Source organism: Prosopis cineraria, unplaced genomic scaffold (assembly GCF_029017545.1).
Source record: "Prosopis cineraria cultivar Desert tree isolate PC_DT_omini unplaced genomic scaffold, ASM2901754v1 PC4, whole genome shotgun sequence".
In the NCBI taxonomy this organism is placed as follows: Eukaryota; Viridiplantae; Streptophyta; class Magnoliopsida; order Fabales; family Fabaceae; genus Prosopis; species Prosopis cineraria.
This window is the reverse complement of record NW_026555335.1, coordinates 3,518,493-3,537,111: the sequence shown is the minus strand read 5'-3', so window position 1 is coordinate 3,537,111 and position 18,619 is coordinate 3,518,493. Positions and strand designations below refer to the sequence as shown.

At 31.6% G+C, this 18,619-nt stretch overlaps 2 protein-coding genes across 7 annotated transcripts; both read right to left on the bottom strand.

The window, feature by feature from the left end:
* Positions 1–5,185: 5,185 nt before the first annotated feature.
* On the bottom strand, positions 5,186–9,902 carry LOC129310092 (imidazoleglycerol-phosphate dehydratase, chloroplastic-like). Of its 6 annotated transcripts, none has more exons than XM_054951937.1 (10): positions 9,708–9,895; positions 9,056–9,140; positions 8,756–8,925; positions 8,530–8,654; positions 8,178–8,282; positions 7,760–7,852; positions 6,835–6,909; positions 6,555–6,617; positions 6,127–6,236; positions 5,186–5,557 (listed from the first exon to the last, which is right to left on the bottom strand). In XM_054951937.1, the coding sequence occupies exons 3-10, from the start codon at positions 8,835–8,837 to the stop codon at positions 5,530–5,532; spliced, it is 681 nt and encodes a 226-aa protein (XP_054807912.1). In that variant the 5' UTR covers positions 8,838–8,925; positions 9,056–9,140; positions 9,708–9,895; the 3' UTR covers positions 5,186–5,529. The 6 variants fall into 6 exon arrangements, with proteins under 6 accessions (XP_054807912.1, XP_054807913.1, XP_054807909.1 ...); XM_054951938.1 differs by having other exon boundaries at positions 8,756–8,909; XM_054951934.1 differs by having other exon boundaries at positions 8,756–9,140; positions 9,761–9,902.
* Positions 9,903–14,423: 4,521 nt separating this feature from the next.
* LOC129309773 (uncharacterized) lies at positions 14,424–17,506 on the bottom strand. The gene is made up of 2 exons (XM_054951485.1): positions 17,249–17,506; positions 14,424–17,012 (listed from the first exon to the last, which is right to left on the bottom strand). Exon 2 carries the CDS (start codon positions 17,010–17,012, stop codon positions 15,276–15,278), a length of 1,737 nt encoding a protein of 578 aa, XP_054807460.1. The 5' UTR covers positions 17,249–17,506; the 3' UTR covers positions 14,424–15,275.
* Between the last annotated feature and the right edge of the window lie 1,113 nt (positions 17,507–18,619).

Below are 18,619 nucleotides of genomic sequence, written 5' to 3'. Positions count from 1 at the left end.
ATAAAGAAAGTTGTGAATCATTTATTTTTAATAAAAATAATTTGATAATTTAAATAAATTCATTAATGATAGAAAAGTTACTAGAGACTTCAGGGGAATTGCGGCATTTTAAAGAATCAAATTATCATATATATATTTCAAAGGGCTTTAATTATCATTTTCCTTAAAAAATCCCGTATATATATAAGTGGAATCGCAAGCTTAGGTATGGTGATATTATGTGTCATTAATTTTCTTTGTTTTATTATTTATTTTGAAAATATAAATAATACCATCTTACTCACACGCCTTTCCATTATTTTCCAACCTCCTATTAACTTATTTACGATTCATATTTATAATTAAAAAATTATGTTGACTTATTTATAATTAAAAATGTACCACAAGCTTAAATTTGGTAGTGCCATGTGTCATTGATATTTTTATGTTTTATTATTCATTGTTTAAAATATAAACCAAACTACCTCACCCCCACATCTTTCTATTATCTCTCAATTTTCTATTAACTTATCTATAATTCATATTTATAATTAAAAAATCATTTGTAATTTAAATTTATAATTAAAAAAAATCACAAACTTAAGTCTAGTGATGTCACATGTCTTTGATGTTTTTATTTTATTATTCATTATTTAAAATATAAATAAAACTACCTTACTCCTACATTTCTCAATTAACTTAACATCCCATTAACTTATTTTAAATTTCAAATTTTAAATTTAAAAATAATTATTTTTAAAAACTGTCAAAAATCACCTCCTATTATCTTCTTAAACAATCAAAAACCACTTCCTATATTTTTATATTTAATTCAAAATTGCTCTTCCATGAAATCACTATCTCAATTGTGTTTGTGGTAGGAGATTGGATTTGAAACCTTCCTTCCTTCATCTTCCTTTGTTTTTCTTTTTCTCGCCTGCCGTATTTAACAATTTCTTATTCTTCTCTATTCATTTTCTCAATAGTGTTTCTCTTATAATATGTTATGATATTCTTTTTCTTGATGAATTCATTTTCATTGCATACAAATTTGTTGTTGTTAAATAAGTCCATTTTCAATACTCTACAATTGATTCACAATTGAATTTCATGTTTTGATTGTGCACTCTCATCTTATTTTTCTTCACTATGTCCTTTGCATTATTATAAGCTTTTGCAACATTATTTCAAGTTAGCCCTCCATATTTGTATTTTCATAAATCCATCTTAAATTTATAATTTCTTATTTATAATTTGTATTTACAAACGATATCAACATCTTATGAGTGGCCCTAATATTCGAAAGATATACAACAACTATAATATATTCATCAATATTGTAGATAGGTGACTTTATTTTTCTTTTTAATCCCTCATTTTTGCTCATGTTATTTGCCATAGAGTTATATATTCATAGTTATCACCTAAATTGCTTGATGTCTTCAATTTTTCCTCTAAAATTGTCAAAAATTCTATTAATTTTTTGCATGCTTATATTAAAGCAATGCCATAATAAAGTTTTAGCCTTTAAGATGAGGTTTTGACTTATCCCTATGCAAGAAGCAAAGAAAGTTTGCATAGTTTTATTCTAATGAATATATAACTTGCCTATATATACTAAGTTTCATTTTGCAATAATGATGCATCACTTGACTAAATGATATTTTAATTAATATTGTTGTCTCTCCAATCCACAATTTTGTTAATATGATAATATTTACCAAAAATAATTTCATACTTTAAATTATATATTGCTCATCTTGATATTCTCTCAATAAGAAGATTGATTTATGCAGCAAGGAATTGACCTTTTGAGAAGATGATATTTTAAAAAAGAACAAAATGACTAAAAGATGTTTTACTTTTCAAATCATATTCATAACATATATTGATAATTCTTTTGTTTTTTTGCAATATATGTTAATGATACACAATTTATTTGATTGTTGCCAGAGTGATGTCAAGATCCCTTGAGGGTAAGAGGGATTTATCTCCTAAAAGTTGGAGTATATTGTTGGACTATACTTTACCATTCAACATTTACAATATTAATTCTAAATTATGTCATCTTTTGTCATCGTGATGATAAATTAAAATCAATGTCAAAATCTTTATAATGTTAGTTATACTTTCCTAAACTTATGTTCATTTATGAATCTAAAGCACATATTAAGCAAGACTTGTAAATATTGATTTTTTATTAAAAACACACCAAACACAACTTTAAATATTATTTATAGAAAAATATTATTCAAATATCTATAAAGTGACATTTAGAACCAATTTATGCTGTCTCTAAATTTAATTTATAAGTCAATCATTTTTGTTTAATGACAACTCATTTTAATATTAAAGTAAATCTCATTATTTATTTAAATTATTTTTTTAATATTCCATGCATGGCATGGGCTATATATTAGTAAATAATAATGAAGGAATAACAAATAATTTTTTTTGAAATAGAAAAATGATAATTTATTCTCATAAAATATAAATACCTTTTAAGTTTTAAGGGATCTAATTGTCATTAAAATTTTTAATAAAATAAGAAAAATACCCTTTCATTTAAAATAAGATAAAATTAATATGTTAGTCCCTATAATTTTACCTCATTTTAAATCAAGTCCTTCTATTCTTTTTTTTTTAATTGGATCCTTACACTTTCATCCGTTAAAAGCTTCATTCCCTTCGTTAGAAAATGCTTCAAGTACTGTTAATGCATGTGAATAAGTAACACATACTTCCTCCAATCCTATTTATAAGTTATTTTTACTAATCTCATCAATACTAATATAACAAAAGTATAAGGAATAAAAGTAAATGAAATTTCAAACATAACCGTCAAGTAAAAAGCAAAAAGTAAGTCAATTATATAATATTATTTTTTTATTTTTCTCTCTCTCTCTCTCTCACTTTTTAAGGGTAATTTAGGAATTTTAATTTAAAATAAAATAATTCCATCAACAAATGACTTATAAAGTGAACCAAATTATTTTTTAAAAAATGACTTATATATTATATCGGAAGAATAATGACAATTTTTGTCCAAAGTCTCTCTCCCTCTCTCTCCCATGTAAGGCTATAAGCAACTCAAGGCTCTCCCTCCCTCCCACGTGCTTTTCTCTCATTCCTTTATTTGTCCTTTACTTTTCTTTCATTTCATAATAATTTATAATTTTGCACAAACTTAAGACTAGCGAGCTCAATGACCCCCGTGAAGGGAACAAAGAAGATGGAGATGAAGAGGTTGGTGTGCCTTAGCTGAAGCTAAATGGGGCCTCATCTATTGCCTGTAAGTTTGAAGGCTAAGGGAATGATGGAGAGAGATGCTAAAGGGATTTGGAAGGAGGCTAGCGCTGACAACGCAATGGCCAATGCCACCGTCATAATGCATGCCAACACAGAAGCAATAGTGATAAGAGTGCCAATGTTGGTGAAGAAGTAGAGCCAGCTAAAGGAGTCCTTCTTCTCCCTCTCAACATCATCAACACCATCGTTGACATAGTGCACTCTATAGAGAGAGAAAACCTTAGCACTTTTGCATTAAAAAAGAGTAGGAGAGGCAAGGTTGGAAAAATTATTTGGTGCCATGTTCTTCAATGCCACATCATTCTCTGTCAGCATACATAAATGGTGTTTGGAGTAGAAATTAACGAGAGGACATTTGTCTCTAACAGAGTAAATTGCACGGCCTAACAAAAGAGGTAAAAAAAAATAGGGGGCCTAATTCAAAATTGATAAAATTATAAGGACTGGTGAATTAATTTTCCTTTAAAAAAGTGTAACAATTTTTTTCATTCACAGTTACAGTTTTGAAATTCATAACTCTAATTCAGCAAATGATTAAAGTAATTTAAGTATTTATAACTTTCTCTCGTCATTTTTCTTAAATTGGCAAAGTGTAATAGTTTTTTTTTTAATAACTTTAGTTCTAAATTCACAATTCTAATTCAGTAAATGACTAAAGTGATTTAGACACTTACAAATTTTTTTTACCATTTTTCTTTAATTAACAAAGTTCAACAAAAAATTTTTCACTCACAACTTTGGTTCTAAAATTTACAAGTTTGGTTCAGCAAATAACTAAAGTGATTTAGGCATTCACAACTTTCTCTCACCATTTTTTTTAAATTAAGGGGCATTTTTGTTAATTTATAAAATTTTTAATGAAAGTTAGGTTTCTTGAAACTTATAAGGAATTATCAAATTTTGCAAGATCAAAATGTCTTTTCTCTATTTGGAGAAATTGATAAAATTATAAAGATTGATGAATTAATTTTCCTTTAGAAAAGTGTAACAATTTTTTTGATTCGCGACTTTAGTTTTGAACTTCATAACTCTACTTTAGCAAATAACTAAAGTGATTTTAGCATTCTCAACTTTCTCTCGTCATTTTTTTAAATAGGCAAAGTGTAACAAAGTTTTTTTTAGCAATTTTAATTCTAAATTCACAACTCTAATTCAGCAAATGACTGAAGTGATTTAGACACTTATAACTTTTTCTTACCATTTTTCTTTAATTAACAAAGTGTAATGAAAAATTTTTTCACTCACAACTTTGATTTTGAAATTTACAAGTTTGGTTCAGCAAATGACTAAAATAATTTAAGCATTTACAACTTTCTCTTATCATTTTTTTTTCAAATTAAGAGGCATTTTTGTTATTTTATAAAATTTTTTAATGACAATTAAGTTTCTTGAAACTTATAAGGAATTATCACATCCTGCGAGACCAAAATATCATTTCTCTATTTGGAGGAATTTATTTGTCATTCTCCCAATAATTATACTTAAATTATATTTTGTTTTGACATTAATTATTTAAATACACTAAATAGGTTCCACAAAAAAAATGAATAGGAATACACTTTTACAATATTAAAAAAATAATATTATTTAGACAAGTGGCAGTTTAGAAGCAAACTGCTACGGAGAAGAGAGATTGGACTCACCATGCAATTCCTTCTACCCGTAAGCTCATTGTCATAGAGGACATTATCACACGAATATTATCGTTAATAAGATCAATTTAGCTAAACTAAATCATATCTTGTCACATTAAAGAAATCGTTGCTTGCGTGCGTTTCAAGTTTTCAATTTGCTAGTCTATTCATGTACTGTGTGATTAGTTGATTTGTCCTACGAGACATTTTAAAGACTGGTTCCATCAATATCAATATCAAGGATGAAAAAATAAACAACTAAATAAATCTGAACTAGAATAATTTTATTCTAAGTATAAACCCTTAGGCGTGCAACAGCCAACAGGCCATTGTTGTTCACAACTCACAAGCACTGCAACTCATGCCCACAAAAAATGCTCCCGTAAATACATGACAGGTCCAAGCGATTACTGATACTATAAAGCATAAACAATAAAATAACACACTGCTAGAATAATTTACGGTCGCTATAATCATTCCCCTTTCAACACTTGCATTGTTCACGAACTACAACAACAGTAACTATTATCACAAGGCGTCAGAACCATTAATCTTGGGCTCTTGGCAGCTCAATCCAATTATGCACACTCCCCAGAAATGTCATCTCTCAAGTACGCGACAGAATCCCTTTTGAACTGCACATACAAAACGGTGCATAATATTATTAGTCCTTCACACTATGTGAGATAGACGAGAGACTCGATGAGCTCCTATACTCCTTGAGACATGAATCGAAAAGCATGAAATAGACAAATATAAGCGAACGAACAAAATCCATTGTTACTGAATATGCTTAATCGACAAGTTTCAGACGATACATTGTCATGAGTTATTCTGCCTTAAAAATAGAAGCATCGAAGCAGAGGATCGATCCAGAAGTTTTGTTTCAAATGTTGAATCTCGACATTTTTAATAATAAATTGCAAACAGGAATTACAGTATTCATCTCTTGATGAAATGGTTTTGGTGATCTAGAACATGAGAAAAATTGTTGAATTATTTCCAGCAAGGAGTATTATCCAGCATTCTATCATCTGAAAATACGAAAATAATTAAACATCTCAGCAGGGAGATCATCCTGACATTGGTGAATATAGTAAACATTAAACCGTTTTAATAGTAGTTTAGTGGTATGGTCAACATAATCCAATACTTTCCACCTTAGTATGATTTTTTTTAAAAGAAAAATCCATATATACTAGACCTTGGCACGGTCCCATAACGACGTGGGTCATACTCCGTTGCTTGTCGAAGTGCCCTAGCAAAGGCTTTGAAGGTGGCCTCAATAATATGATGGGAGTTTTTCCCAGCAAGCTGTGTTAAAGATTAGGTTAAAAAAAGGTCATTTATTTACTCAATAGCTTTTAAAATTGAAATAAAAACCATCTAAGTTTATGGTCCTGTTACTCCGGCAGGATATGCATAAACCATAGTGAAAATATAACAGAAAAATTTAAGTTGCCACATTGATGCATCTATAATATATAAATATCTCTAATTATCTATTTTGCAACCTGACATACTTGCAAATAAGTCCAGCAGAATATCCATAGCCTTCAGTTTCTATTTTCAAAGCAACGCACAAAATGCTTATGATGGCTATACAAGATGACGAAAATCAAAATTCTTTACCTGCCGAATGTGAAGTGTCATACCAGAAGTATTCGCTAAGGACTGGAAAAAATGCTCCACCAACTACAAATAAGGATGTCCCAAGAATGCATTAAGATACAAAAGATTAAAACACAGAGCAAAAGAAATAAGTAACAGGATAATGACTACTAAACAATTTTTTAGTTTGCTCAAGTGCCCAACTGAAATGTTGTAGTCAGCAATCAATTTGAAGCTCTGGCTTTGTGGTTGAATGAAATAAGGACAGGAAAAATGAAATATTCATAGAGTTATGCACAACCTGAGTGTCGTATGTTCCAACTCTTTGAGTGGGTACGTCCAAATTATAACTGAGATGCGGTCGACCAGATAGATCCTGAAAAAGATAAGAGCAAATTGCTATAGTGAACCATAAATTAACCTATAAGGGGAGAACATCTCATGAATGTGGTCAGTATGGCCATTAAAACTTTTTGGATGAATACAGTAGAATTGCATGCTGAATCGCTAAGATTAGTAAGACTCAGAACAATAGCTTATGGAACTTCTATTGTCTAACAATGTCAGAACCTTCAGAGATACCGAAACTTCTTGATAAACATTGTTGAACATATTAAACATAAAGGTTAAAGTTGCACATATCTTACCAAAATTACGACATCAACGTTTTCATAGTCTATTTAGCATATTGGTCTAGGAGGACTGTGCTTCTCACACAAGGCCTCTTCCACCTACGTCAGGAAGTCACGAGGTATGTTAGCCTTCAAGGAGACCCGTAAGTTATGGGTAGTTAAAGGAATATTTTGACGAACCATGTTCCCCACTTTCCAACTTCTGCACACTTTCCCCACTTTCCAACTACTGTCCACGTACTTACTAGTATCTATGTTTTAGCTTTCTTGGTTATTTCCGTCCTGTTATTAGCTGTCTCTCAGCATTATTCTCTAAGCTATAAATAGACAAGTAGGACTTATATTGGGGACATCTGGGAATGAATTATATTTGTATTAGTAGTCTGGTCTCCACATGTAATTAGTTGTAAAGTGTTATGTGGATAATAATTTAGATTATCATCCCTTTACCCCTGCTAAATATTGCACCTGTCTGATATTATTTCATCATAAGCTTGTCCCATCCTCAATTAGCTTCACACTTTCACTCAAAATATATGTTACTCTAACTTAAACCTTAACTAATCATAGAAATAATATACCCAACAAACTTACCAGGGAAACATGTATTAGTGCTTCATCAAGTGGAGCAGAGAAGTCACCAAACCGGTTTATGCCTTTTCTATCACCAAGAGCCTGCAGCAACGCCTGAAGACAAAAGTAACACAAACCTAGTAATTTTAATAGTATGCGAATGTGGATTTAAAGAGTCTAAGCTAATACACAAATGCCCACCATTAAAGATTAAAATATGCAATATAATTTTTAGAATTGTCACCAATGCTTAGATACCATGTGCATAAAAAGGATGAAATCAAATCTACAAATACACTAGTAAATCAGTCTCGTAAGATCTTCATTGTAAGATAATGAACTCGTAAAAGCTTGAACATTGGATAGCAAATAAATTTAGTTTCAAAAAGAAGAATACTACAGAAGTCAGCAAATTAAATCATGCAGCTATTGGCAGTACCGTTCCAATGGCAAGAGCCACATCTTCATTTGTATGATGATCATCAATATGGATGTCACCAGTTGCTCTCACATGCACATCGAACAGCCCATGTGAAGCAAGTTGCTGAACAATCACAAGAAAGTTTAGTTTCCAAACTGCCATACTCTCCTGCCAATTTTGATTCCTTAATCGCCATTAACTTCAGTTTTCAATTAAGATTTTGACAATTCTTAATCCATGATCAGATTCTGAGTCTGACAATTAAGATTTTTTCATTTGGAGTACTTTTCTCTATACACTTCTGGTATGCATCCTATATCAATAAGAAACAAAACAAAATATAAACAAGAAATGAGTCCATATTACTGACATCTAGCATGTGATCAAGGAAGGGAATTCCAGTGGTACTATCAGCAACCCCAGAACCATCCAGGTTTATTTTGACCGATACATTAGTTTCCTTAGTGACCCTTTTCACCTCTCCAATTCTAGCTCCTGACGATGACCAAACAAACATATAAAATCATCTGTGCATTCCAAAATCTTGATCTACTGTTTCATACTCATCTGAAGAAAAAGCATTGCTTGGAACAGACCTGAGTCAGTAGGGGAAGTTGTTATAGGTGAACTGTTGTGTTCTGCTAAAGCAGAAGAAGAGATAGTTCTGAAAGGATCCATTCGGATGAGATTCCAGTGGTTTACTGTATAGATGGAGCGGTGGAAACATGCAGAAGCGGGTGGAAGACTTCTCTGGAAAATCCAAACCCTAGGTTTAGGAAGCAGAGGTGAAGAGCATTTCAGAAGACTGGGAGTTGCAGATAGCTCCATTCAGTTGGTGAATCAAAAGCAATCTAGCTAGAGATAAAGCAATAAGAGAAGGTGGACAAAGACAAAGCCTTGTTATATCAAGTTGTTAGTAGCTTCAAGCACTTCTGCTTTTGAATACAGCTTCATCAGAGCAAGAATAGATTTCCACTGTTGCTGTTGATCAAAGACATCAGAGCAGATATCATCAAGGAATGCAGATATCAAGTGGGTGCAACATTTTACAACGCCTTCAATCTATCCCTTCTTGACAGAAGAGAGTAGACAAAGGAAATAAAAAAAAAAAAACTTTCGCGAAGATATAGGGAACCCAATCAAAAAGGGGAATCATCCTAATAGAAAAATCCAGAAGGAAAAACCAAGTTTATTTGGCTAGGAAGAGGACAACGCATAAGTAAGTGATAATAGATGATAGGTATATTTGTTCTTGCGCAAGCAGCAGGTCTACATTTTCTTCGAACGAATTATTGGTCCAATGAAATGACTAAGTAAAAGTGAAGAACAAAAGAAGTCTTCGTGCAAGATGTTAAAAAAAAAAAAAGCTAGAACTTAAAATATCCCAAGATGTTAATAGAATCAAAAGGACGACCTCGAATGGAAGTTCTTAAATTTGAAGACAACACAGCAGTACATGCACAGACGACTAAAACCCAATTCCAATCCAGGGAAGGGGAAAACAGTTTTCGCTCATATGAAGAAAGACAAAAGGGAGCACGTCAATACATGGGCGGCCGCAGATCTTAAACAGGAAAGCCTCGTTGAAGAAGAAAATATACCCTCGTCCGCCTGATCCTCCTCGTCTCGGAATCAGAAAATTCATTCCCCTTTTTCTTTTTGCAGGAAAGTGAGAGACGATGGCTTCACTGGGGAGTTGGGAGAAGCCGGGGAAAGACGTACGAGCGCGTGGCACAGAAATACAGATTTTGTTTATTTATTTCTTGTCTATTCGAAAGTATCTCTAATGTGCATGCAAAGGGGAACCACAAGTATCATATTTCCTTTTTTAAAATATAAAATATTTTTAATTAAATTTTACTTTTGATAAAATAATTATTTATTTTTAAATTAATTTTATTTTTTATATTTATCTTCATTTAATAAAATATTTTATTTTAAAATAAATTTAAAATAATTTATTTAATAAGAATAATTTTAAAAAAGATAATAATTATTAACACTCAATTTCTTAAAACATGTCTTATATTTTTTAATTATATTTTTCTTTTTAAATAATTATGCATGTGTATAAATAAAATCACGAGTGGCAACAAATGTCCAAACTATATTTCACTTTATTTATTTTTAATTTGTAATTTAAAAAATAAATAATGCTACATTACCTTTAAATATGTCTTCATTATTCAACTTCTTAAAAAAGTATAACTATAAGTAGTATCTAACAGCTACATGTTTGTGACTTTATTCTTTATTTATTTTTAATATTAATTTTTAAAAATAAATAAAACTATATTACCTCTTAATTAATAAAATTTAAAATTTTAATTTAAAAATAATAAGGAAATTATCCCATCTTCCAAATAACTTATTTATTTATACTTTTAAGTTTTTAATTTAAAAATAATAAGAAAAATTATATGCCACATTGACGATGCCATATGTCCTTAATTCTATTTTATTTTATTTATTTTTTAATTTTTTAAAATAAACAAAGCTACCTGACGTTTCAAATAATCTCAACTTCTTATTAATTTACTTATTTATAATTTTAAATTTTGATTAAAAAATGATAAGAACTGAAACTCAATCAAAGGTTTTTCAATAATCCACCTCATGTTTTCATCCTATTATATTTTCCCAACTTTTCTCACTTCTCCCCTCATATTTGAAATTCAAAGTTCAATCTTGAAACTCCTTAAAACTTTTCCCTAATCTTATCTTTTGCACTCACATTCTTTTTTTCTTTTTTGCAGAGTGCTCACACACATTTCTACAGAATTTGCAAAATTATCATGTCATTGGTGTTTGATGTGATCGAAGGTTTAGATAGAATTGTTCTTGATTGCAAATTCTAGTGACAATCACACAATGAACACCCTAAACTCACTTGAGTCCTCATAATTAGCTTTGCTATTCTATTAAAGTAAGTCTGGGTATGCTAAGCAACAATAGCCATGCATGCCATAGAGTTGCTGTACCAAGCACTGGCAGAGCTACGTGTTGTTGCTCACTTGAGGAAAATAACATCAATAGGGTATGTATTTTTATATTTTTATAGTTTATTTCCTTTTTTTTTATACTTTGCACATCTTATTTTAATATTTTAAACTTTATACATATTTCAATCTTACATTTACCCCTTAAATTCAATTTTTTTTAACTCAAAGCTTAGTGAATATTAACCCATGATTTCACTATACTTAAATATCAATATTTTTTATTAATCCTTAAAAAATATAAGAAAAAATAACTTGACAAAATTAAACTTGTATCGTCTTTACCCCGAGAATACTATTTAAGGACTAGTTAGGAAAAAGAAATTAGAGAATGAAGATTGAAGATTAAAGAATAAACTCATTGAATGTCTTTCACTAGCTTGATGCACTTACAAATCATAATTAAAAGTTAAATTAAGAAACAAAGATTAAAAAAAAGAAAGAAAAAGGATGAATAGTGTATTTGAAAGAAACATAAAAATTTTCCTTGCACTAAAGTCTTGGTTTCGCCTCTCCTAACCATGATCCTAACTTCAACACTGGCACCAAGCTCTATTAACATTACACACTAAAACATCAATGTGAGTTCATTATTGTAAGTATTTACCTTTTCTCAACTCTAACATTAGATAGAAGTTCAATGCGATTGACAAGTTAAACAATAATATTTGATATCTTATTCATTATAACCAAACCATTTTAATTGAATATATTATAATTTTTCTCTCTTTTATGTATTTCTACGACTAAATTATTATGATTATGTTATTTTCAAAACAAGCGTGAGAAAATTAGATGGTATCCCTTTATTTTTGTGATAGAATGTGATTTATTTGGTTTCCCTCGTTGATTGGCCTAATCATTTAATCACAAGTTTTTATTATATATGCAAGTGAAAAGAATGTTATGAAGAAAATGTATTTTACATGTTTCAATTTGTGAGGTTGTAATTTGTAATTTAACGAAGTTATATTTGCCATCTCTTATCATGGTATGTGATTTTATATACATTAATTAACTTATTTCAATGTTCTTAGTTATTTTATAAAGCTAATGTTAAAGGTAAATTAATAACTTGGTATAGAACATATAATAATAGTTGAATGTTTTTAAATTAGTAAAAATTTAAAATTTTTAAATTGTTTTTTGGGAATTATGTTCTTTTGGACCTGATATTCATTCCCTTTTTATTTAGAGCAAATTCTTTTCAAAATAATAAGTTAAATAAATAATCATTCATAAAGTTTTAATGAAAAACAAATTGATCTTAATTATTGAAACCATTTTCAAATTTTTTAAATACAAGATTAATTAAAGATTAATCACCGGCTTATCATTTTCAAACATTTTAATATTTGCTTTAAATTTAATTGTATTTTACAATTTCAAAAAATCTACATAAAAATATCAGGTGTATCATAAATTATTTTAATTAAAAGTTAGTAGGATACATTATTATGATATTTATAAATTTTTAGTTTGGAATTAGTTTGTGCTTTGCAAATGTCAATAGCTACCAGTAGAAAATTTTATTTTCACTAAATAGCGTTTTAAGTTTTGAATAGTTATTTAGTATCATTATCTATTTAAAATTATTTTTTATTTTTTCCCATCCTGTGCATTATACAGGCTACATACTAGTTTCATTTAAAGTTTATATCTTAATTTTATAAAATATATTTATAGTCTTGCAATTTTAACATAGTTAGTCTTATTAACAAAAATTATTGACTCTACAATTTTAAATGCTGACAAAACTTGCTTAAATGCTGATATAATTATTTTTTATTTAAACTTAAAATAAGCCTATTAACGACTTAGTCCAAAAACAATAAAAAATACTTAAAGAATTGATTGGTTTGTCTCAAACAAAATTAATTTTCTTAACAAGAGATGATTGCTATATATATATATATATATATATATAAGGATAAATTCATTTTTCGTATTTACCTATAGAAAAATTTCGAATTGCATTTTTTTTTTTTACATTTCTGGTAGGTTTTTTTTATCTCTTTTATTTTTATTTTTGGACTAAGTTTTTAGCAAGCTTCTTTTGACTAAAAAAAATTGATTGCTTCCTCGGGTCCTTACTATAAGATAAAATTAACTAACTTCTTACTAATTAAAAATATTAATTATAACTTTGAAATTGTAAAAAAAAAAATGCAAACTTTCAATTTCACTCTTCTCGGCAATCAATAACCACCATGGAGTAATAAGTTGTTGTTTAAAAATTCAAATGACAATAATTATTGGACTAAAGCAATAAAAACATTAATTACTTTAATTCTGTCTTAAGGACCAAAAAAGCTTCCAAACTGTGTCTTATATAAAGATCGGTAACAATATATCAAATTTAAGCAAGTCTTATTAGCATTTAAAATTACATATTCTTTCACGTGATGGATCAAAATTTAAACTCACGTTGAGATATATAGATACATTTAGCACCCAAGCCTACATAGAACACTATTTTTTTATATCTTTTTTTAAATAAAAAATAAAATGAAATGTAATTTTCACGAGCAAAATGAAACGTAATTGAAGTGCGGGAACACTATAATTTTTTACTCACAAGTTGAAAGCTGAGACAAAACAATAATTGAGCACCAGAAACCTCTTATTAAGATTTTTTTTTTTTTGTGTTAGCAAGTCCAATTAAAAACATAAAATAAGCAGGCATTAAGATTTTTTTTTTTAAATTTATCAGTCACAACTAGTGCTTAACTTCGGATTTTTTTTATTTTGTTTTTTTGGCGTGTTCACAAGGAGGAGACAGCGATGAGACTGTTCCAACCGAAAATGGATGAAAATGCTGCGTCTAACATCATTCGAAGAAGTTCAGTTAAAAGGAAAAAAAAAAAAAAAAACATCATTCGAAGAAGACCTATGTTTCGTTAAGGTTGCGTCCCCTCAGTTCTTTTAAGCTAAAAGAAACCTTCAACATTTCATCTCCTATGATTCATCGTTCATGTAATTGGCCCTTTGTCTTGCAATGTAATTTGGTGCCTTCTTTTCTGTACACACACCAATACACATCCTATATCCACCTAGCCTTCAATCCCTTGTTCCAGACCTTCAAACACTTGTGAAATGCCTCCCTAGAAGTATAAACTTCATTTAATGCCATTATAATTTTGGATGCATTTCACTTTACCAATATCCAGCGAACAAGAAAACTATAAATTTTGGAACTGCAAACTAACTTAAAGTTGTATTTTTTTTAAAAAAAAAAGTATACGTTCTAGATTGCTCCTATCGCTGCAAAAGTAGATTGCTCATATTACTTCAAACTAACTTTGTCCGGTGATTAGAATTTCGACCCACAGCCAAAAAAATTGAACTCACCCACTATCTTACCTTGATGGGAATAAAAAGAGAACACAGGAAACAAAGCAAAATGTGAAGCAGCCAGCAACATAAACTAGAATTGAGTCGAAATTACTAACTTCTAGCATGTGATCGAGGAGGGGTAACCAGACAACCAGTACTAATATCAGCAAGAAAAACCATCCTGGTTGATTTCAACCCGCACATTGGTTTCCGTGATGGCCTTTTTCACCTCTCCAATTCCTGTCCTGAAGATGACCAAACGAGCACTCAAATTCATTAATAAATTACAAAAAATTGAGTGATAGAGATCTTCAAAAGAAAAAAGTGCTTGGGGCAGCCATGAATCAGCTGGTGAAGCTGTCGCAGGTTAACCAGTGTGTCCTGCCGAACCAGAAGAGGAGATAGTTCTGAAAGGATTATCAAGAAGATGGAGGCATGGATAGGTGGAAACTCGAGGGAGTGGGAGTAAGATTTCTGTTTATTCCATGTATCTATCTGGCATTGCAGAAGAGAAATTCTAGAATCCAAATATATGTATTGAAAGTCAGGCACAATTTGCTTCCTGCACGAGTCTCAATCTTCCAAACAGTGAGGATTTTAATACAGCAGCCACAATGAATCCACCTCTTGTCATCCATCCCTCCAGCATTACTTGCTTTTGCTTCTGATACTAAAGTTTTTGGCTTAACTACATGGTCCCAGAATCGAGAAAGCACTGTCAGTTTTCCTGTACATAGAACAAAGCCAGATTCTGAATTGAGTCCCCAGTCAAAATAGCAACCTAAGAGTGCACATCCTCCATGCTTTCTACTTCTCCCTTCCATAGCAGATGGGGATCACATCCAGAGAGTTGTTTTTCTGAGCCCTCATTTAAGTGATAATCGGGACTATGAGATTTAGAGCTAGCACCCGAAATAGCATTTTCAGTCATCTTATTTTTCATTGACTTATTTCCCTGCTTTATAGTGGAGTTTAATTTCTCTTCATTGCTATCACAATCAAAGCTATGAATAGGATGCTTGCTGCTGGCAGATCTCTTAGTATGAGGTTCCTTTTCACTATCACTCTCACTACAACCTCTCTGCTTTTTCAGTTCTTTCTCCATCTTCTTCCGAGTTTTCCTTGTCAATTGACTGAGCACCTCATCTGAAAAATGAGCAAAGGAAGATCCATCTCCATTGGACTTGGCCTCCTTATCAACATCAGCCAGTTGCTTTTGAAGTGCATCATAGGCCTTGATGATAGACCAGTAGGCTGTGCCCCCTGGATTAATATAAACAGCATCTAAATAGTCTCTGTTCCTTCGAGGCCGATAGTCTATTGTCCAGCCCGCACTTAGCAGCATCTCCCTTATTTTTTCCCGTAGTCTCTGCTTCTCTGTACCACTACCACCCCTGGCTTTGCCTTCTTTTGTTCTTGCAGTTGGAAGCTTTTCATGCAAAGAAGCCTGTTCATCCTCAGAACTTACCCTCTTCACAGACTTGCGAGCTTCAGCATTTTTTTGTCCCAGGTTTGATGATGTGTCACTGTTCTCTGAATCCAAAGCATCACCCTTACTGTCCTTGCTTGACAATGATTTTCTTGATGTTATCTTCTTTTTATCTCGCCTAAGAACTAGGCTCGATTTCTCAGCAAATGCTGTTTCAAAGTTCGATGAAGAACGGATCAGATCATTCCTCTTAGCAGTAGTCCCCTCACTCCTCAAACTCAATCGACTTTCCACTTGTTTGCAGTGATCATAGTGGTCTAATGGCCCGCCCACCTTCTTCTTACCAACCCTCACCTTTAGAACACCATTTTTTCCCTGAATTCTGATGAATTCATCTCCATTGGCCACAAACTTCTCTCTCAACAAGGGTAGCGGGAGGTGAGGTTCATCCCTGCCCATCTTAAACCTGCTATGATCTAAATTTTTTCCCATGCACAAGCCAAGAGACCTGTCGTAATAAGAGTTATTTCTTTTTTCATGAATGGGTCTGCTTGACCCAGGATCAAATTCCTTTTCAATGCCATGCATTGATCCCATGTACCTTCCTCCACCAAAACCAACTTCATGATCATCAAAATGCCTTCGTGTCTTTTCCACATGACTACCCTCATATTCATCAAAATCAAATGAATCCAATCTATCCCGTTTTCTTTCCCTTTCCTCAAAACCATTCTTATTGACCAAGCCCTCCTTATTTAACCTAGATAGAGCCATTCGATCCCTCCTTCTCCCAAATTCACTCCCTGCAACCATACCCTGTTGGAAGGAAGTCAAACCATTGCCGACACGAACAGTCTCAGGACCCATCCTTCTGCTAGGAGGCAACAATGATTCATCGCTTGATCCTGAATCACTTGAGGCCATACTATGTCTCATCGCCGCCTTCTTATCATACAGCTTCTGAGAGCTGGAAGAACCAACCCCACCTGGCAACGCATCTCCTTTCTTTCTAACAATTAAACAACCCGAAGAGTTCCTGCTCTTGACCACAACCTCAGATGGGCCAGCTGATCCCACCCCAGGTCCCATCTACACGAAACAGCGAGACCAAAAACCCTCTTAAATCTTCGAAACTACAGTTTTCATGCCCATAAAATTCAACAAATAAAGAGAAACAAAAAAGATCCAGCTCAGAAATCCTAAATAAGGCGACATTACCATACTAATTTGGCTTCTTTCCGCCCCACTCGGCAGAAAGTCTTTGCCTAGGCAAAAATCCCAAAAGAAGATCGAGATAGCAAAACAAGGATTTTCAAGAGTCTCACCTCGTCTGAGAATTCACCAATTTCCCTTGCAGCAAATTGTCTCTTCGAGAAGGCAGATCAATAATGAAAATCCCCAGCGGAAGGAGCTTGATCGGAGAGCCATGCTATGCGAGCCATATGGGACGATAGAGATGCTCTTGAGACTCTCGGTGCTCGGACTTTGCAGGGCCTTCGTATAGAAATATAAATAAATATTGACCCATTGTTCTTCTCTCTCTATAATTCTAAAATTAAACTTTGAACAGTTCGATAAATGAAATGAACATCATGTTTGATTTAAGATGAGATGGATTGGCAGGGGCGCTTGCCGAATCCAACAAAAAATCTGATGCTACATCGATGCCAGTCATCATTTGGCAGTAACATTCAGTTTAATTTTGTGTATATTAGTAATAATACTTCTTTCATTTTGATTCTTTTGTTATTATTAAAAACCACGAATTACTGGGATGATGTTGTTCACGTCGTACGTTGGCAGAAAAAGATGTTGTTTATTCCTCACGCCGTCGTATGTAAAAAAAAAAAAAATTGTCTTCCTGCTTGGCGTGTGTAAAGATAAAGAGTAATCAAGATTTTAATATTTATTTATTTTTAATTTTAATTGAAGTGTGGGGGGGGGGGTAACAACACCAATAATACAGTGGAATATCGTTAAAGAATAGTAAATAAGCAAAATACTCCGATCACTTTTATATTTTGTTTTAATTATACGGATTCCCTCTCTATTTTAAAAACATATAATTTAGTCTAATCTATTAACTAATATTCTTAAAATTATTTTTATATTAAAATTTTATATTAAAAACATATAATTTACCCCTCATGTTAATAAATCTTTAAATCATATTATTTTAACGATTATATGAATTTCATTGTAAAGAAGAAGAAAAAAAGTGATTGAGAAAGAAAAATATGAAAATCCATGGAAGCTACGGAACAACGCAAGGAAAGAAGGTACCATAAAATATTTGCATAATTTTTTCTTTTTCCTCTCAAGTTAGCAAGTCAGATCTATAAGCGTTATTTTCTAAGCGGTGTGTGAGAGAAGGGAGGAAGGAGAAAGTCAATGAGGAGTGCTGAGCTCTTTTATATATATTGGATGTATATTGCCTCCACTGTTGTAGGACATGGGCTTGATGTGCACTACAAACCTTGCACGCCTCCAATTTCAATCAAATTTTGCTTTGCTTTTCGTAAGGAGTGGAGGGGAAAATCTTATATACTCCCCACTTCTTTTCCGACATCAGTCATTGGCCAACATTCATGTGAAATCAATTAATTGATAATGATAATCAGTTAGACAGTATTTTGACTGAATATGAACTCGTTGGCGCTCGATCTATTTATTTTGATAATGATAAAGTAGTATGA

Coding starts and splice junctions, on each gene's coding strand:
- LOC129310092 (XM_054951934.1), bottom strand. CDS start 8,987: ATGGAGCTATCTGCAACTCCCAGTCTTCTGAAATGCTCTTCACCTCTG. Junction 8,283..8,529: donor TCCTTGATCACATGCTAGAT/GTCAGTAATATG, acceptor GTGATTGTTCAG/CAACTTGCTTCACATGGGCT. Junction 6,618..6,834: donor TTGGAACATACGACACTCAG/GTTGTGCATAAC, acceptor CCTTATTTGTAG/TTGGTGGAGCATTTTTTCCA.
- LOC129309773 (XM_054951485.1), bottom strand. CDS start 17,012: ATGGGACCTGGGGTGGGATCAGCTGGCCCATCTGAGGTTGTGGTCAAG.